At 40.1% G+C, this 21159-nt stretch overlaps 3 protein-coding genes across 3 annotated transcripts in view; 1 reads left to right on the top strand and 2 right to left on the bottom strand.

Moving 5' to 3' along the window:
* Positions 1-10027, top strand: part of erc2 (ELKS/RAB6-interacting/CAST family member 2) — a 41751-nt gene extending 31724 nt beyond the window's left edge. Inside the window, exons 12-19 of the mRNA XM_035661094.1 lie at positions 1712-1835; positions 2213-2373; positions 3094-3241; positions 4467-4750; positions 4791-5100; positions 5702-5769; positions 5900-6077; positions 6197-10027. Coding sequence (XP_035516987.1) covers positions 1712-1835; positions 2213-2373; positions 3094-3241; positions 4467-4750; positions 4791-5100; positions 5702-5728 — 1054 coding nt within the window. The 3' untranslated portion in view covers positions 5729-5769; positions 5900-6077; positions 6197-10027. The remainder of the gene's footprint in view (positions 1-1711; positions 1836-2212; positions 2374-3093; positions 3242-4466; positions 4751-4790; positions 5101-5701; positions 5770-5899; positions 6078-6196) is intronic.
* A 392-nt stretch (positions 10028-10419) lies between these two features.
* LOC118328424 (protein disulfide isomerase Creld1) lies at positions 10420-14001 on the bottom strand. Its single transcript, XM_035662166.1, has 6 exons — positions 13868-14001; positions 13174-13342; positions 12984-13067; positions 12181-12276; positions 11914-12054; positions 10420-11816 (listed from the first exon to the last, which is right to left on the bottom strand). The coding sequence occupies exons 2-6, from the start codon at positions 13340-13342 to the stop codon at positions 11596-11598; spliced, it is 711 nt and encodes a 236-aa protein (XP_035518059.1). The 5' UTR covers positions 13868-14001; the 3' UTR covers positions 10420-11595.
* Positions 14002-14125: 124 nt separating this feature from the next.
* On the bottom strand, positions 14126-21111 carry il17rc (interleukin 17 receptor C). The gene is made up of 15 exons (XM_035662165.1): positions 20975-21111; positions 20383-20635; positions 19817-20057; positions 18836-18939; positions 18615-18726; positions 18484-18525; positions 18270-18388; positions 17238-17294; positions 17057-17126; positions 16760-16974; positions 16290-16343; positions 16146-16197; positions 15954-16049; positions 15538-15576; positions 14126-15444 (listed from the first exon to the last, which is right to left on the bottom strand). Exons 2-15 carry the CDS (start codon positions 20488-20490, stop codon positions 14780-14782), a joined length of 1974 nt encoding a protein of 657 aa, XP_035518058.1. The 5' UTR covers positions 20491-20635; positions 20975-21111; the 3' UTR covers positions 14126-14779.
* Between the last annotated feature and the right edge of the window lie 48 nt (positions 21112-21159).

The raw sequence follows: 21159 nt of genomic DNA, 5'->3' as shown, positions 1-21159 counted from the left end.
ATCTCAGGTCTTTACTTTGCAATATATGCCCTTGTGGTCATATATTGTGTGCTACTGGCATTCCTGTTGTGGCCTGTTTCTGTAATGATGCATGGTAAAACCAATCGCACCAAGGATTCATCAAACTAGTAAATTTCACAATTTACAGTATAAAATGTAACAGCTAAGTAATATTGTAAATACTCTACTATATTTTGTATTATTAGCAGTCTTATTAGAGTGTTTAGAACTTGGTGTGATTTCCCCAACTGCTCTTGCTTCTTTCATCCATTTTAGTTAACTATACTGTACTTTTTGTCCCTCTGTGTCCCTTTTTTGAAATATCTATATATGCACACATACTTGCAGACACACACACATAGACTTTTTTGTGTCTTTTTGTGGTGTTGGCTGTTTGTTGTAGCTTATGTAGGAAGTTTCTGTTCTTAGAGCTGAGGCCTCCTCCTGCCATGAGCACGCTTCCCCTGCTCATTCCATCCACCCATCTGCCCACTTCACCTTACGTCACCCTCCCCCTCCATAACTCTCAGTCACCCTCGCTCTTCAAATCGTCCCAGTAACATCACCCGACAGCCCCTCTCTCTTCTAGTGATCTTTCCCGGTGTCCACCTTCCTGCTCTCCCTCCTAACCTGCCCCACCCCGCCCTGCCTAGCTTGATCTACCAGGTACTAAGGGAAATGATCAGCCTAGTGGCCTGCATGAATAGAGCTGCTGTGCTCCAGGTCTACACGCGCTCAGTAAGTGAGGTGCTGTAGTAGGTAGGGTCTGGACTGAACCCTCGGTCCCGAAGTGTGTCAATTCAGTCGGGTGTCTTCTGTCTGAACAACCCTGCATCCATAACTGATTCTCTTACTATGTCACTCCTTCTCTGGTCAAACCACTGTTGGCTTTCCCTCCTTTTGCTCGGCACTCAGACCTATCCTCCTCCCCTCTTCTTTTGCCCGGCTGATTTTTTTGCCTGTCTGACTGCATGTCTGCCACTCCCAGGCTTGGCAGCAGATGCACATGGTTCCATGTTATCAGAGAAGGTGCATCCTGCATTAGCTGTGTCAGGCTGCAGAGCAGCGGCTGTCACAGGCGCCTTTCTAATCTCCCATGTTGTTTGACAATGAACACACTGTAATCTCCTCTGGGTCCTCTATATTTTTTCTTGTGGTTGTTTCTTTATGTTCTGGTTCTAATGTCTCTTTTTTTTTTTTAACTTTTCCTTTGTGTGCTCTCGTCTCCTGCTTCCAATGTCTCCTCTACTTGTCGTGCCATCCCTTTCTCTTCTATCTTTTCCTTTCCCCATCTGCAGTCTAGCTCCCAGGTAGGTAATGCCCCCCCTCCATTGCGCACCCATCTCTACCTATATCCATCCTAACTCTGGTGCTTTAATCTGTGAGTCATCTCAACAGTGTCATGTTAACATGAAACTATCAGTTCATCTGTGATGCTCATGTCTTGTTGCAGTCTCATGATTGGTACCATTTTGAATCAAGATTCATTCAAAATGCCCCTGACTTGTTCTACTTGTTTGTGTTTCATGTTTTTTGTTTGATATATGGGTATATATGGTACCCTACTCACACATCTACCTACTTTTTATATAACACTATTACTAACAATGTATTTTGCATTTCCTAATAAATAAATGGTACAGTAACTACAGAATAGGATTCAGAAAAATTATTGGTGTGGAAAAGGTCTTACATTTATGTGACTTTACAGACAAGGAGGCAAAGACCAGACTAAGAAGGGTCCGAACATCAAACTGGGACCACAAGGGGAAAAGAAAGGCTTAGGACAAGACTCTCGTAAGGACGGTTCCATGGACAGTGGCCACCACTTAAAGGTGCGGATTTACTCTTGATAAATACACTCAGTTGCCAGTTAGTTATGTGCATCTATTGTGTTGCATTAACAAGTGTCTCTGTTATTTTGTCCACCCAATTTATATCAATGAGGGTAGGCTACATAACAGAAACACATCTCTGTGTATTCTAATACAGAAACAACATCCTCCAAATCATACAGTTAAGTTTCATCAAAATGTGAACATTATAACCTTCATGTAGGATTTATTGTAGGACTGTTACATTAGACTACATTCATTTTAGAGTGTATTTACAAGTGACGATATAATAGATATAATACGGAACTAATTAAACATGTGTCTGTGTGTCTTATTTATACATTTGGCGTGTGTTTCTATACAATGTATACAATCAGCTGGAAGAGCTGATGAACACGCTGGAACGGACAAGACAGGAGCTGGATTCAACCAAGCAGCGTCTCTCCTCGACACAGCAGTCACTGCAGGAGAGGGACACACACCTCACAAACATGAGACAAGAGCGCAGGAAGCAGCTGGAGGAGATCCTGGAGATGAAGTTAGTGCCACCGTGACATTTGATGTCAGCCTCACAAAGACAGCCCTCAGTGTCTTTTTTTTTATGTGTTTCTGGCTAAGGCGTCATTTCTTGTTTTGAAACGTAGTCAGACAAACTATCCACACACTTCAGGATTCATTTACTTATTGGTTCGTTATTTATCTGATCAGTCTATTCTCAGAGGATATTTTGTACAAATGTAATGAAACTCTTGGAAGTTACTGTGACTGGCCGAGAAATAGACCTGCACATAAACATAAACACAACTCCCCATAAAGCCACAACTTGTCTTTTTTACACTTATAGTTATATAGATTAAACAAACCAGCTGCTTCCCACTGTATCTAGTCTTTATGCTAAGCTAAGCTAACTGACTGCTGGCTGTAGCTTCGTATTTAACAGACAGATATGAGATTGGAATCAATCTTCTCATTGAACTATGCAAATACGTATATTTCCTAAAATATGGAGCTATTCCATTACAGTAAGAAGTGAGCATGACAAATAATTGTATAACTAATTTTATGCCATCCTTTAGAGGAGAACAAAACGATCAGATTTTGACTGACTTGACGATGATTCGATTGACGATGTTCAATTGACATTGTTCTAGTTAAAAGCGCTTCATGGAATGGCTCTTCTATACACCATTCATTTAATGTTCTTTCTTTTTTTATAGAATATAAGTGCTGATGCTATAATGTTGTTTTTCTTCTTCAGGCAACAAGCTCTGCTGGCAGCCATCAGTGAGAAAGATGCTAATATTGCACTGCTGGAACTGTCTGCCTCCAATAAAAAGAAGACCCAGGAGGAGGTGCTGGCCCTCAAGAGGGATCGGGACAAACTGATGCACCAGCTCAAACAACATGTTAGTACTGCAGCACAATGTCAAGGAAAATTCTGTCTGCACTGTAGCTGGTTGCCAAGGCAACATTAATCAAAATGAATAATAAAACTGCACAAGGCAACTAGCCATTTCTTCCATTTCATCTACAGGGAGTGGTACACACACATGGCCACTGATCCTCTTTGCTAGTTTATTCAAAATGCGGCGTCTCATTTCGCGTATTTGAGTTATTTTTATGTATTTTTTGGGCGAGTCATTCCACTCAGGTCCAAGTTTTCATTAGCAAATTGCAATTCAGTTGCAACTCTTTTCTGGCCGTTAACATGACATTTCATTACAGCTTTGATATTTTCTATCAAAGCTGTGTTCATTTGCATAGCTGAGGTCAATCCATTCAATGCATAGGCCTGATAATGTGAATATTCAAGGTGTGTTTACCAGGTCAAAACTTGAGTCTTAAATGTTTTTGCTTTCAAGCCTCAAGTCATGTCAGGTCTTCAAGGAGTCAAGTCTCAAGTAAGTAAAGTCTTACAGCAGTCAAGTCCAAGTGAAGTCTCAAGTCATTTTTTTTACTTGAGTTCAACAAATTCTCCAGGTCTGTAGCTCTGGTATGAGTTACCAGGAATTTAGGCAGTGACAGAATTGCATAAATATGAAGTAAAAAAAAAATATTAAGATAAAGCCAGGATATAGTTATCTTAGCATGGCTGGAATAACTGGAGTCCCCGTGCAAACAGTGGAACCTCCAGGAAGTCACTGAACCCAGCCCAGAAATAGTGCGTAACTCCCCTTAACCAAAAACTGTTATTTTTACAGTTTTTGTACGAATATAAATGTTAGTGAACTTTAAAAGGTGCTGGGACGTTTTTTATGCTAAGCAAAACTAATCATGACTTCAAATTTAGAGTACAAATCAATCCTCTTATCTAACTTGGTAAGACAGCGAATGAGCGTACTTCCAAACATTTTGAACTTTTGATTGACAAAATCACAATGACCTTAAAAATGACTCCAGAGATGAATCAGCTGACACAGTGTGAAGTCTGAAATAAAGGACATGTATAAGTGTTGGTTGCATGGTTATTGTGCTGGATTGTATTACACTGTAAGGTGTTCCTGTTTTTATGTCCACCCACATATGCTGAAAATATGTGCTTTGTCCGGTCATAATGCTCATCGTAAGGGAATAATACTCTTGTTAACAGCCGCAGTTCATCATGCACTAACCAGTTGCCTTTCTCTGCAGACACAAAGCAGAATGAAGCTGATAGCCGACAACTATGAAGACGAGCAATATCATCCACACGGTCCTCACCACCCCCAGCCTCAGCCCCCGCACGCTCAGCCTCAGTCCCAGCCCCAGTACCCTCACGCTCCTCACACCCAGCAGACTCCATATCCACACGCCCTGCATCCGCAGCATCCACAGCACCCACAGCACCCGCAGCACCCACAGGTGCCCCCACAGCACCCACACCCACAGCAGCCACAACCCCAGTACCCTCACCCTCCTCACCCACAGCACCCGCAGCAGCACCCAGCAGCACCCCCAGCAGCACCCCCAGCCAGCTCCCCAACACCAACAGCACCCACGCCCCCAACAGCCCCAACACCCTCACCAACAGCACCCACAGCATCCTCCACAGCACCCACACGGACATCCCCCTCCGCAGCACCCTCACCCTCAGCACCCGCACGGCCCTCCCCAACAAGGACCCCACCCTCAACATCCACATCCCCAGCATCCTCAACACCCTCAGCATCCACAGCACCCGCAGCACCCGCACCACACCCAGCATCCACGTCACCCGTCACCCCATCATCGTGGAGGACCAGCCCGAGGACCCCCACATGGTGGTCACCGCCCCGCCCCGGACCAGGTCAGATGTCTCCCATGTCATTGGTGTCACCGATCACTTGAACACCATTAACATCTACAGCTTGCAACTGAAATATAGTTAAACCAGCCACTGTACAATTATAGCACAGTAATGTGTTTTGCCATGTACAGAAGATAACAATAGTAAAAGCAAAAAGCTAGCTTCGGCTCTGAATGCTGTGTAAAACTCTAGTGATTGCGTGTTGTATTACTAGGACAAAGGCCTTCTGTGACTTCTCATTTAACAGGGTTTCTAATATTGTAATTTAAATGTTTTTTGCTTATTTCTTCAATTTTTATGTTGAGAAACAAATCATAAAAGGTAAAAGGTGCCAAGTTGCCACCGTACTCACTTAGGGAAAAACCTTTCTCGTGAAGATGCAAATCCACTCAATTTAAAGTATAGCCCTGTAAAACCTTTGCCAAACGCAATACTGTAACTACTTAGCAGATTAACAAATTCTCTGATGCTTACTCTTACTTTTAAACGTGCTTTTTTTTCTTATGACACTGCCTTCTATTTCAGTGGTGTTTCTTGATCAGCAGTTACTCCAGTTTCTGTCTTATTTTCTTCCCTTCATGTATATCGCTACCAAAAACAGGATGACGACGAGGGCATTTGGGCATAATCCTTGCTGTGACAACCAAAGCTCTAATGTTGTTTTGAGGGGTGAGATATATTTCAAATTTCCAACTTTATGTTTCTCAATTTCCTCTCTGACTGCATTGTCTGCAGTATTTTATTACAAAACAGCTACATGACGTCTGGGTTTTTGTATTTCGTTATTTCTCACATTCAGATGATTAAGTCACTACTGGAGGAGCACAGCCATGCCATGATGTTGAAACACTACCCGACCAAACATTTCTTACCTCCACTCAATCGACACTCAGCAATGGGACATTTGTTTATTTTCCGGGGAAGAGGAGGGAGCACTCAGGTGTGCAGGTCATGCAGGGAGACTGATATCTGAGCAGGTGATTTCACACTGTTCACACATACTTAATGTATGATAGCACACAAACTGTATTCAGTGATTAAAAACAAAAGATCAAACTCCAAATTACACTATGTTCTTCTCCATTTTCTACTCAAGGTGACCTGGGACCTCTTCTTTGTGTGAACAGGAGCAGATGTCATCAACTTCCTCCATAAAGGATCACAGATACGCGACTGAACTGGAAGGAAAGAGACAGATGTTGTTGCCCATGGAGAGACAGATGTGCTCGTTGTCAGATTCTTTGCTTGGACAGGTCATGTGATCAACATGGCAGCCCTTCACCAGAGGTCACCTCACCTGTCTGTCACCTGTCGGGACGCTGCACCTCTTCAGGCCAACAACGCCCTCTTGATTCTCCCAGCAGAGATCTCATGACTGTCTGCCAGCCCAGTATTTGTTCTCCATGCTTCTTCCTTTGATTGATTCAAGATCATGGTTGTCTTGCTGTCTGCTTCACCTGCCTGACTGTCTCCTCTGGCTCTGGTTGGCTCCCCTACCGGACTCTGTCATGGTTTCCTGATCCTCACTGCCCTGCTGACCCACCTGGTGACATCTGACCCCTCTACCTGGCTGTCATTATCCTCAATGTGACTCAGTGCGAGTCTCTTCTGTTGTTTTAATCATCTGATTGTGTCAATGAGCTATTTTACCCTTTGTGGCACACAGTGACCTCTTTTTTTACCTTTATACATACCCCACCCACCACTCATTTTTAGAGAAGCTTGTGTTCAGCATTTCTAAAAGTGATGTAGTGGCCCTTCACTTGCATGTTCCACACACCAGATTTCAGTAAATCTATTTATTTATTTTTTTGCAAAAGGAAGAGCTTAGAGTTTACCGATAGTACGCCTTTAGCCTTGCCTGCAGCATCGGGGGTTTCCTTCGCTGCATGAGCAGGGCCCTCCAGTTCTTGGGCGTGTTTTAGCCTTAAGGCTGTGGCTGCCATCGATGTTTCTCTTCATGTTACCTCATTTTAAGTAATCAAAAAAATAATCAATCTATGCAGGTGTCAACGTAGAGTGAATGAATTTTTATTTCCCCATCCTTACTGAAATTTATCAAAGTGTAATTAACCATCCAATCAAAGCGGCCAAGAGAGTGGTCAGAAAATATTCATCAGTCAGATTATTTTGAGGTTCTGAGACTATGCACCTATGCACCTCTGTGTTGCAGGAATTTTTACTAATGGTGCTTCTGCTGGTGCTCAAACTACATGGTGTCAGAAGACCTGGTCAAGAGCATCTTTTAGTCCTTTTACAATAGAGGGACTTGATCCCACTATGGGCTTCATAAACAGCTGTAAAAGGCTGCTTTGTACATACGATTTGACCTTGGGGGCTTTGTTAGCCACAATCACTTTACGACCCACACAGAGGTGATTTACCTGAATGAATACTGCTACTATAAATACCATAATAGACTATGAAGTGGACGCAATGTTCAGTAGATGTTTTCCCTGCAGGTCTATTTGTACCACTGACACCCCAGTCTCCGACCTACAGTATGCTCCTGCTCCCCTCTCCCTTGTAATTCTCCTCTTCCAGCAGTAGCCTGTGTGACCTCCCCAAACATAGTGACTTGTTTTCTCCTTCTCAACAAGATGGCCTGTGCCTCGTAAAAACTGTACACATATATGATAGATATGCATATATTATACATATAGAGAGAAATCTATAGAGTGTGTCTATACGTGGTCAGAAAATCGTTTCAAACTGACAAGATAATATATGTTTTTTCTTCATGGTTATTTTTCTAACTGGCTGGAGGTCAGAGAGATGTCTTATTTAGAGTGTTGAGTGGTGTGATTTTCCTCTGATTTGTACATTGCGAGAAAACCCCTCAGCAGCAAGTAACATTCCCTGTCTGAAAACACAGGACAGCCCAGAAAAAAGAGCTTTAGTTTATGGGAAATAGAGACGTGTATCCAAATCTATCTAGAAGTCTAGAAAAGATGACATTATTACATTCCTTACTTAATGTGAAAACATTCAGTTGAAGACCACTTGGCTTGTGGTGACAACTTGGAACAAAAAAACAAAGACTTGTCTTGAATTTTGCAGCTCACATAAGTAGCAACGAGATTATGTCTGCTGCACTCAGCAGTCAGTAACTTGCACTTGTGAGTGAGGACTATCACTATTAACATCCAAGTGGAGGTTTGAGTGACTCTGTCGGGATGCATTTCTTTCACGTGTTTGTTGTCGTCGTTGTCTTGTGAACAGAAGTGGTGACATATGTGACCGTGACAGCTGATTAAGTAGAAAAACCAACACACATCGTTACAGTATAGTGGAAAGTTGAATTAGACTGTTACTATCCCCACTTCCTCTCCCTCCCCTCATGGTGCCTGTGTGTCTCCCTTGTATGGCCAAGTGTTGATTGTTGTATATAAATGTCTTTTCATCCCCCCATCCTCCACAAACCGAGGTGATTCACGCATCGTCTTTTATGTGTCTGCTTCACACATGAACCTTCGCAGCTCCTGCCGCTGACCAAGAATCAACAGATTGAGTGAAACGTTGGTGTTTGTGTTTACAAATGTTACAAGAAAGGTCCTGATTTGGATTTTATTTATTTATTTATTTTTTTTAAGGGAAGACAATGCAAACAGACAGAGGAGCTAAAAATCCTCTCACTTCACCATCAGGGGGGCGGAGTACGAATCCTCCATTTTCAGGTCCTTATCTACTGAATACTTGAAGTAGGGGGGTTCTCCTACCATGAAATACCATATATAATTAACATGGTAGAAAACATGAAACATTTCAATTGTGCCCATGCATGCTGATTTTTACATAATGTGCCAACTGAAAGTGATGATGTAAGGATGATCTCCTGTTCTCTATGCAGAGCGATTTCTCAACCGTTGTGTCAAAAAGGTTTAGAAGACACAGAGGCTTAGAGGCTGAGGCTGGTTTCCTGGGCTTAGACTTAAGACTAATCCTGGTTGTGAATGGCTGACATCGCACACACCGTGAGGTGGAGTCAAAAAGTCAAGTCTGCATCTGTGCCTAGAAGCAGCCGTATAGAAAGACTTGAGTTGAAAGGCCTGTAGATTCACCAGTAATTTTCAAAGGCCTTCAAAAAAAAGTATGAAAAGCCTAACATACATTTTCACTTTATTGTTGTATACAGGTTGTTTTTCTTTTATTGTATTTTGCTGAAAACTTTGGATTAAACAAATCACTGTGACCAATGCCAGAAACATTTTTGTTTGACAGAACAAATATTGTGTTTACTTTTTTATTATTCATTTTTTTATTTAAGTTAGCTTTATTTTTTCTATTGTTTCAGCTTATTGAATATGCCAGTTTGAGACTGTACTATTTGTATAAGTAAATGTTTTGAGCTGTACAGTAAAAACCTAGGAACAAGTTCAATGTGAGTGTCCAGCATGCTGAATGATTACTTGTGTGAACGTGAGCTAATCTCCCATGAAGCATCATTCCTCACTCATTAATTGCATCTGCATCATGCATTGTGACGGTGTGATGTTGTGTTTGAGAGTGACGTGTGTCTCACTTACTGTGTCCCATTAGTAGACAGCCTGTGCAGTTTTGTGAGAGTGCAGCATGTTTTTGGGGTTGCTTGTGTAAACGTAATTCACAAAAGAGAGACGTGCGTGTGTGCCTGTGTGTGCGTGTATGCATAGCTGCTTTTATGGGTATGGGTGTGTTTGCGTGTCTGTATGTGTGTGTTATGATTGCACAAGAGAAAAATCTATTTAAAAAAAACACTTTATCAGAGGAAGACCCAAGAGAAAAAAAAAGCGAGATTGAGGCAAAGTTTTGAATGAAGCATGGATACTCTGTACTGTTTTTTGTTTTTTAAACCTAGGAGGCTGTCCTCAGTGCCCCAGTTTGCTATTGTATGTGCTGTATCAGAATATTACTATTGAGTGTTGGCCAGCTTGTTTATATCCATCAAATAAAGGTGACTTTCTTTCTGTCTCTGTTTGTAATTTTCTACTCAAAGTTAAAATCAGTTAATAGTTCATTCCAGTATATTCTAGTACTAATATGATGTAGATGCATGGTATGATACTGTTGTATACTGCAAATAAGTAATAATTTACTATATAATCTAGTCCTGTACTGAATAACAAACTAGCAATAGTGTGGCTAACTGGGTAATTTATCTAATGACTCTATATTACCTAAGTTCCACTTTGTGTGTGTACAATTCATTCATTCATATACATATTATATATTCATATATACATTCAAGAAATCATCAATCGTCACGTTTTTTTAACATTCAGTAATGCTATAGTACTTAACAGATATCAACAGAATCACCCTTCAAAATTATGAAAAATGTTAACATTGGAAATATTTATTTAATTGTTTTAATACATATAGATGTGCACGTGGAGAAAGGGGGCATTCAAAATGTTACTAAATGCTACATTGTACATGTTGCAGCTTTATATTTAGAGAGTGCAAATACAGTATTACTGATACAGTAGGCTATAAGAGGCAAATCCAATACATTGTTTATGTACACATAGATGTTTAAATTCAATGAAGCTGTAAATTCTTCTTCCATACATCTACAATTGGTTACACTGTATGTTTGTGGCTGCAGACACAAGAGTAAGGTAGCTGCTTAAAAATAATAAAAAAGCACAAGATGACTCACTTTCAGCTCAGTACAGGGAAATGTTCCAGCTGGAATACGTTGGAAGTCTTTTTCTTTCATCTTTCAGGCATTTGTCAAGACATCAGTATCACAAACCCCTTTCAACTGCATCTCAAAGTCTTCATCAATGACTGGAGTTTGCTCAGCTGTCACGACAACAAAGCAAACTCCACCCACTGATGGATATAATGAAATATGTATATATATATATATATATATATAAGGGCCTTAAGAGGAAAAGGACCTTGAATTAAGCTTAGACTATAATTTACAAGGTGAGGAATAAACTTGCACACTCAACATTGACTACAGGCTTTTGCCCAACTCTGTGATATTAAAGTTTGATGTCTAAAAACTGTAGTGAAAGAATTCTGATAATAAAATAAATATTGTCCTTTGTCAACCATATAAAAAAAATGAAGAAACAAGCTTTTAAAACTGTCACTTAATTTGTCACTTACTCTGGGTGTCAAGAAGACTTCAAATATGAAAGAAGGGGCTTTTTTTTTTATTGTAGGTCGATTTACTCTTTGTACACTGACATTTAGCACTAACTATTTTATAAAGTCTGTCTTAAAACATAGTAACAAAACTTTGTTTTATTATAAAACAATATTTCATGGTGCTTCAGTGGTTGTTAAAAGGTTGCCATGATCATTTATTTTGTAGATATTAAAAGTGTGGCAATAATATAATAACAACAACTTTCAGAGCATAAAACTATTTTCATATCAATGACTTATAATGTCCATAATACATGTGACCTGCTTTGTCTGAACAGTAATTCTATAAGGCCTTGGTGAGCAGTGGTACATGCATTTGTGCATCTGCCACATGACAAGTGGTTTTGAGCTTTAACGTCCCTTCAGGAAGCTGTCTAACAAACGGTCTCCCTTGTCAGAAAGCCAGTACCCTGCCATGGCTGCCACCGCTCCCATGAATAGAGATGTGAACACCAAATCTCCTTTGGCAGCCAGTGTGGCCAGAGCACAAAGCACCACCCCAAAGAACATCTGCTGCAGCACCTCCACCTCGTCATCCTTGATATCCTCAAACAGACCTTTCTCCTGAACACCTGCACAGGGAGACGGACATGTGAGAGGCTGCATTGAGGTTAGGTGTCTACTTGAATGTGGGTGCAAACATCCTTCTGTGTGAGTGATGAGACTCACTAGGCTGCTTCTTCTTCACACAAACGCTGTCCGTGCGGATGAACCCTTCGGCACAGTCACAGCGGAAGGAGCCATCCGTGTTGACACAAATCTCATCCAGACCGTGACAGGCAAGCACCCTGTCACTACATTCATCCACGTCTGAGCAAAAGAAAGAGAGGCACATGATATAATCTCATCTCAGTCTTATACATTAGAGCTGCTCGTCAGAGGTACACAATGAATGCATGCCAATGAAGTAACAATAATTCTCTTTTGTGCAGTTACCCAAACACTTGGAGCCTGTCAGTGTGTACCCAGAGGCACATTTCCTGCAGCGAGCTGGTCCGCTACCCATACAGCCCACACAGGCCGGGTCACAGTCTGAGAAAAGAGTGACCATTTAATTTCTTCATTTACAGAGTGGACTGTGGTCTCAATTGCTGTAAATTCTGTATATAAAATTCCATATGACACAGTCAGATTAAATCAGACAGTGGCTCAGTACAAAACTGTAGCTACTGGGCAGGTCCAACAGTGATTCTGGAAAAAAACATATACCTGTTTCACTGTATAGAGCTCTCAAAACTCTTAACCACCATTAACGTCCACCACACATTGCCACCAGAGTGCCCCAAAGCACCATTTTCCTGAATCAGTACTGATTGCTTTCTTAAATGCTTACAGGCTTTTACTGTTACTCATATGCAGTAACCAGACTACGGGGAGAGAGAGTAATCAGGAGGCTATGTACTGATTCATACTGACGAAATTACACTGTAATTTGAGGGAAATTATAATGTAAATTGAAGATGGTATTATTACGTTTTGACACCTGATTAACTGTTAACTGCAATTTATTTACTACTCAATTGCTGCTTTAAGCTTCCCAAATGTAAGAGATGTGTTGCTTCTCTCTCTTTAATATCAGTGTAAATTAAATATCTTTAGATTTGAAGTCACCCCTCCATTTTTTATTATTTTCTGACGCTTTTAGGTTTATTTACTCATTCACTTTTATTCAGTTTATATTTCTATAGAAGCAGCCTAAATATTGTCTCTTTTACTTCTTTTAGTACAAAACCACTTACCTCTGCACTCAAAAGAACCCCTTGTATTGAAGCAGTAGCTGTTCACAGGGCAGATACCCAGCTCGGTGCCACACTCATCAATGTCTAAAACAAACATCCAAATATAAATGTAGTCATTCATCTGTTTGTCTCATGCCACACATGTATATGATGATTTCAGGACTCACACACAAAGCTCTGTACACAGTACCTACACAGGTGTTGTTATGGAGAGTCCATCCTGCTTTGCATTCCTCACACTGGTCATTTTTGGGCCCTGAACATTTATTGCAGACATCTGGACAGCTGTTCACCCGAACAGCCAACAAACACAGCCAAGCAGCCTGCAGCAGGTTCCTGTGAAGTGTCCTCATTCCCATCTGTGCCATCAGGCCCACAAAATAGAGTTGTTTATCTCCTCTAAAATATCACATCCAGGTTTGTTAAATGTTGCTTGCAAGATGGGATTAATAAGAACTAGGAAGAGATTACTGCCAAAATAACCTATATGAAGGCTAAAACAAAGTTTCACCTTTGAGGCAAACTAAAAATATAGCTTAGTTTATATCCCATCATGTATAAACAGTCGCTGATTATTTTGGAATTCAGAGGAGATTTGGGGAGGGGTCTGACTGTTTGCGGCACTAGGGAAAGTATTAAGTACATTTTCTCAACTACTGTACTTAAGTCACATTTTCAGACACACTGGGTTAGTATTTTCATTTCGCAACTTTATACTTCTGGTTTACTGTGTGGCACATTGTTTCATTAGTGACAGTTTGATAAAATTAAACTTCTAACAGTTTCTCCAACAGAGGCAGAGGATATGTGCGTAAACGTAGAGCGTAAAACACACCAAACATTTAAATTGACCTTAAAACAAAAGATTTAATGGTTTCCCTTACCTCCTCTACTGTCTTTGGTAAAGTTTAAATGCAGCGAGAACGACCGAGACGCACTTGACTCCTTTGTGTTTGATTATAAGTACAAATACATCCCGAGCGGGCGGAGCAGGGAGCACCCTCATAGCACCGCCGCACCGGAATGTAATCATAAAGTGTATCAAGCACTCCTACATGTCCTTAAACTGACGCTCGATTGCACCAATAGGATGCACCGCCCTTCACTGACAGCTGGCCAATCGCAATCCGAGATCCGCCATGTACAAAAATAAGCACATTTATTTATAGACATGGACATGCACATGGATATAATTAGTCTATCGCATTGTGAGTTGAACGTGTTGGATAAGTCTGGTCTGGTCACATTCAGAATCTTTCTCATGGTCAACAGATCATCCCACGAACAGACCAAAGAAAACAATGAATTCATCATTAACAAGATTTTCCTGTGTAGCCAAAGCTTGATATATCTTATTCTTCTGTGCTATAGACCACCGTTATTGTTGTTGTCAACATTAGACACACACTGACACTGTTGTACTTGTCCTTCATACCACTCAACATAGGCCTGTTCTGCGGCCTGAGATGTTCACTGGCACATCAAAAACCCTGTGGGTTTTAGGAAATGATTCATCTTAACATTCAGTAAACATATAACGTATAACATCTTCAGTAAAAATAAACAGGTTTGCAGAGACAGACAGGGAAGTGAAGGTGGAAAGTATTGAGAGACAGACTAACATATTGTTGGTGTTAGTGATTTGGTGTTAGTGGCATTTCTTCACAAGAACAACAATATAGATTATTGTTAGCCAGCACTAAATGGTGTCCTCTGTTTAAGTCATCCACAATGTTGATGTTCTTCATATGCACAGAGCAACAATACTGATCAGTAAAAAGAGATTTATGGAAGTTTCAAAGGCTTTGTCTCAAAGTTTTCTGAACTCCAACACATTTACAGTGCGGTTCCTCTTTAGTCTTTGCTCTCCATCTCTCTGAGGCGCTCCATTTCCACCCTGTCCATGTCTTTCCACCTGAACCTGTCCTTGTCCCTCCCACAGTGAGCTCAGTCAAGAGAGCCTGGGTCTCAGAGGGAATCTGGAATAACATCAGCCCCTGAAGAAGCTCTGGTAGCTCTCTCCTGTCAATGTCTGCATGGGAGTCAAATTTCACCAATAGAAAACGTTCTCCAGCTCTGCCCAGCTGCTTGTCTGCTTGTATAATGCACAGGGAGGCCGTGAACACGTCAGAGTAAGGGGACACAATCTGAGAGAGACCCTTGTCTTCCCCCTTGGTCTTAATACCCTCTTTGTGCTGTTGAGACCATTCCTCAACTTTTTCCAAGGCTTTGCGGGTCAAGACGAGCACAACTCGTCCTCCCTGGCTGTTCAGCTCCAGCAGCTGGGAGTGCAGCCATGGCAGAGGCCCCAGAGTGCATTGCTCCTTCCTGCTCCACTGGTCCACCAACACACTGAAGCCCTGGTTACAGAGCAGGGAGCCGAGCCGACATACTGCCTCTGAAACACCATCGTCCACATCTGGGGGGCTCAGCAACACCACATGAAGTTGCTTTCTTCCAACTTAAGAGAGGAAAAACAAGGGGATGAACATCAGACAGTCGTTTGTTCCATCATGACTTTATACATTTTTCATTACAAGTAGAAAACACTTACTCTTTACAAATCCGCCATGATGCCAGCTCCACACCCATTCTATTAAAGTCAGAAAATGAAGAGTAATTACCAGAGACAATAGGATATTTATCCATTCAGTTCCACAAATAATTGACTCCTTTAACTGTATGTGGGTAAAATATATGCATGCAGAGTGCCAACTTTATGAATAATTCTCAGATCTAGTAAACAAGATTTAGTCTTTGAAGCAAATGAAAGGGGCCTTTGTGGGAAGTGCCTGAGGAAATTCAAGCTTCATTCAAGCTGGACAACACATATTGTATCATTGGCTGGTTACAGTACAGTATTCCAGAGCAGAGAAATTTTAAACTCTTCTTCTTGTTCTATAGGTTTCTCCTGGTATGCTTACATATTTAACATTTTTTACCAAAAAGAAAAAAATAAATAGCACTTACTCTTGACAAAGTCATGAAAGAGATAGAATATAAGCACAGTCAAGCAAATCAGCAGCATAACACCAACAACCAGCAGGCTCCAGCGCCACCTGTCAGCTGCAAGTAGAACAAAACAAAACCCCATTCATAAAAAGAAACAGGTGCTGTATTTTAGCAAAATATATCATGCCTCAACCAGTGCTAATAACTCACTGTTATTAAAACAGAATGGACCCAGGTCATGTGCCATCCCTTTTACTTTAACCTGCAAAAATGGATAAACACAGATGAGTATTCAACTTCATTAAGTATACTGTATATATGTGATGCACAGAAGGACAGTTGCAAACACTTTACCATCACGCATGGTGAGAGCTGAAGGTTGATGTCTTCAAACACCCCATTTTTCTCCTGAAGAGGACACAATTATAGATCTTGGGTTAGTCATTACAAACTGTGGGGCATTATTCAAACCCACAGCACATTAATTTGATTAACTAATTAACTAATTCTAGTTTCCAATAATACTGAATGTGTCAGTTTGAAATTCAGGGAAATGTGTAAAAAATTTAGCAAAATGCATCAAAAGTATTTCCATTCAATTTCATGGTGCAACCATAAAAATCATTATATAGGTTTTAGGATTCAAACAAGCTGATACAGGATATGTACAGAATATATAATGATACTGTAAGACTGTGTGGAAAAAGAAGATTTTTATAAAATAGAATAGAAATAAAAGGGTAAATTTGATGTTAAGGAGTTTTAAAACAAAACAACAAAAAGGCTTCAAATGAGCAGTAGGATCAGTATTGAAGTTTTCTTACCCACATTCCCTTTCTGTTTTGTATCCATGTCTCATTTGTCAGCTGTTGTTTAAAGTCCTTTATCTCCCTGCAGTGGCTCTCTTTGTGACAAGGCCACACTTCACCCTCCAGCCTGCAGGGGGCAGACAGGTTCCACCACAGCATTGAGAGGTAGTCGTTTGTTTGACCTTGGCCTACAGACACTGACACATTCTGCCACAGGTTCCTTTGGATGTCTGGAATAGACGAATAGGAAATATCAGCATACAGTGGTAATGTGCACCTTGTAAACTGAGACCAGAAAGAACTGATAGAAACCTTCAGACGGTCTGTTAATGAAGGGACAGCTTTCAGTGCGCCTCAACCCCTCATTTTTCTCATCCCATACCTAAAAACACAAACACACACACACACACAATCAGGTCACTCATAAAGGTCTGTGTGGACCATATACAGCACTGTTGACCATAAGCGCTCATGATGTTTGAAGTGATCGTACCTGGAAACACATGCAGTGGGTCACAGAATACAGTGGGATGGTCGTCCTGTCCAAATTCTATAAAGTAACATTTAACACATCAATGGGAGCAAGAAAGCAGTGGTGGAAAGTAACTAAGTACATTTACTTAAGTACTAAAGGGGTGTTTTTAACTGGTTATGAAACAATATCGATATAACACTGATGCCTGTACATGATCTACATAAACAAACCAGACCATCAGTGAGAACATTGGTTGTTTCTGTATAGTTATTCTTAACACCTGCTACCTGGAAATCAATGAAACTAGGCGGTGGAAACACCACTGTCCAAATTGTATATTTTTACTACACTACTATTTATTCAATAACCTTAATTTGAGAATTCAGAATTTAGATCATAAGTATAACATATAATCAACAAATACATTATGATATATTACAATAAAGTGATCAAGATCATGATCCATTTCAGAATTATTTGTCTTGACTGTATCATTCTGCATAATGGATAATTTTACTTTTGGTACTGGGTTTTTGGCTGCGAATTGGAAAAACAGAGTATGTGAACTTGGGCTTTTGGAAATTTTGATGTTTCTACAATAGTTTTTTTTCACTTACATTAATCAATAATAGCTGTAATCATTAATTAGAGACCTACTACTTACCCTGCATATATAAGATCAACTTATAAGATGCACAACTATATCAAACTACTCACTATACTAAAATATAGAAACCTCCATTAAATACAACATAAAATACAGCTTAATTATATATTAATGCACAAGTAATAATAATGCAATATGTATAATATAACATATGAACATGTAAAGGGGGCACTCTGCATGGTGAGCACTTTTACTTTATATGCTTTACACAGTTACTAAATACTTTTACTTAAGTGTCATTTTGAATGCATGAAGTTGTGTTTCTGCTTTTACCTGAGAAATGGATACTTGATATTTTTCAAAACAAACAAGCCAAAACAACAACAACAAAAGCAAAAAACAGCGACTGCCACCAAAATAAGGCACTAACATACAACACTGACCTGACATCTTCCATTGCTCTCATACTTGACACACACAGAGGAGAAGCTCTTATTGCTGTCAACAGACTGCAGCTCCACCTGATTCATCTTTCGGTTAATTACACTGCGCAGTTCAGGAACTGAAAACGCAAAGAGAAAACCTGATTTATTTCCCCATACAGATGCAAAACGGTATGAAGAAAAACAATTAATCTATCATGTTGGGATTATTTACCATGGCACTCTTCTACACGCTCCTGCAGCTCCTGAGAGCACACTAAAGAGAGATAATACATTATGTGTCAAGACGTGTTTTATGTAGGAGTGCTTACGAGTTCAACAGGTGCTTTTTAGTTAAAACTTTACCTTCATTTAGAGAAGGAACAACAACATCTTGGGTTCTATATGATGGTTTAGAATAAACCCGCACATGACTGCTGAAGGTAATCCCAGCTGGTTTAGTAATCACCATGGAAATCTATAAAAGAGATTGGTTTATAAGATTATAATATGACTGGAAACAACTATAAACAATATCCAAGTTGGCAGTACAGCCTTTTTATTGCAGTACATAGAGTCTACAGTACCTTTGCCTGTATATCCCGATTAGAAGCAGTGTGATTAACTGTAAACTCCACCTTCTTGCATGTGGGCATGGTAGGTCCTGCTTTGTAACACACTGTCACAGACGCTGTTGCAATACAGAAAGCACAACAAGGGTGGGGCTTAGAATTCATTGCAACAGTAATGGAAAATGTTGCTGTAAGAACAGCACTTAAAACTAACTTCCCACGCTTAAATGACCATGCCAGTGTTTTTAAAATGTTTTAACCCATTAACTATGAACTGAGTTTACTGTATGTAACGTATTGTATTGTATTACCAATATTTTGACCATAGCATACCATATGTTCTTACTGCCACTTGTTTTCATTTACTCCACTAGATTCAAATCAATAAAAGTTTTAGCAAGTTTATTATTTGTCCAAATTGAATTATCAGTAAAATTAGATATTTTATTTCCACTGTGGTCTTCAAGTTACATTGTTGTTGTGCTTTCAAGGAAACATGACATGGGATATTTGCAGCAACCATTTATACAAATACAACAAACTACTGTTAATTTCACATTATCCTTTTCACAACTGTTTGCTTCATTGATTCTTCCAGTAACGATTTCCCAACAACATCCCACAACATGCTCCTCAGAAGCTGACTGTCAAATCTTGGATGTTGTTGAAAATAGTTTTCTACTTAGTTTTTCCACCAATTGCGCCACGTGACAATGTAACTTGGACAGAACATTTAGTAAGTAATTAGTTGGTGGGTTGCCTAATACAAGCAAGATCAAGTTGATTTTCATTTCATCACTGAAATTAAATTAAACCAATAGCTGCCTGGATGGTAGAAAAATATTTTTAAAATGATGGTATACTTTTGGATCGTCTGTAGTAACGTAAAGACTAATAAACAGATTGGTTAATAGATTTAAACATACAAAACAACCAATATGGCCCTCTAAAAGGCAGTGATAACATAAGTGGGCTGCATGTTGCCTTAATTTATACCTTTTGGATTCCTCGTTTCCTCGCTATAATCCTCATCATCACCACCAGAGTGGTCTTCATTCTCCATTGTTTTACTCAGATTGATGTTGATCTCTGTGTCTATCACCAGACATAGTACACACTGCGCTCTGTCCTTGCAGCAGAACTTGAAATATGCCGTCAGCTTTTGGACATCCACATCAGCATCATTCTCTGCTTCACTAAGGGGACTCACATTCTTCCTGATGCAATCAAAGAGACCCTAAAAGAAGCCAAAAAACATATTTTAAAGACATATTTTTAATGTGTGGCATCTGTATCATAAATATTTGCTGATCAGGGGTCTACATTGTGATTAATGTAGACATACAACAGCCCTATATTGTGGCAAGCTGACAGACGGCTATAACCCTTTGTCTGCTTTTAATTAAATGTTTGAGAATGAAACAGTTAATCAGTGAAAAGGGAAATTAAAATGTCAGAGCAGGCTGCACCAGTACCAATCTGTCAACAAAAAACTGTGTGCACTGTACTGCAGCACACAAAATGTTTGCTTTAGTGTATCCAAGCAGTGTACCCTCCCGTACCTGTGAGCAATTGACTTCATGGTCGTCCTTTTCAGAAATCTCCGAAACACAGGCTGACACACGAAGAGTCAGTAAAACACAGCAAACAGACCATCCAGGAAGGAACATTTTGCCCGAGGACAGTCTGATTGAAGGATATGAGTGCTACAGCATTTTTTTCCTTGTCAGACAAGTTGTGTCTTCCTCCCCATCACAACCTTAGGTTGGAGATTAACTTGATATCCTGGCTCCAACTGTACGCTGGCATGGAGGGCTGTGAATTGAGACAAAACTGTTAGAGAATAGCTGTAGTTGAGAGGTTTCAGCTTTGGGCATGGCCTGGGGAAGAAGAGACATAAATTAATCCAGGTATCGGAATTTTCTGGCAGCTATTTCTTCAAAGGTTTCAAATGACTTAAACCACAGTATTCTTTTTCATATAAACTCAAATAGTTTTCTGGTGTTACTTGTGGCGTAATAACTGGATAGTCCTTCAAGCATAAAACAAGCAAACAGTATTACGACATAGATAAGAGTATACTGTAACTGTAACATTAGAAATTCAATCAAATTACACGAACAGTCCCATAGGAATATAATTTAGGTCACTTACCATGTTTAGTTATCCATTGTAAGTAATCCACTCTGAAGTGTGTTTTTTCTCTCCACAGACTTTTCAGCTCTATGTTTAGTCATTTACCAAGAAGTGTCTGAGTCATGTGAAAATTGAACCTTCGTCACTGTCCTGACTCAGGAGTCGTCCCTCCCACCCCCTCTCTCCCCGTCTTTCTCTCTCTC

Source organism: Morone saxatilis, unplaced genomic scaffold (genome assembly GCF_004916995.1).
Source record: "Morone saxatilis isolate NCDOM2014 unplaced genomic scaffold, NCSU_SB_2.0 Contig18, whole genome shotgun sequence".
NCBI lineage: Eukaryota > Metazoa > Chordata > Actinopteri > Moronidae > Morone > Morone saxatilis.
The sequence above is the reverse complement of the archived record's forward strand: the minus strand, read 5'-3'. Positions and strand labels throughout refer to the sequence as shown.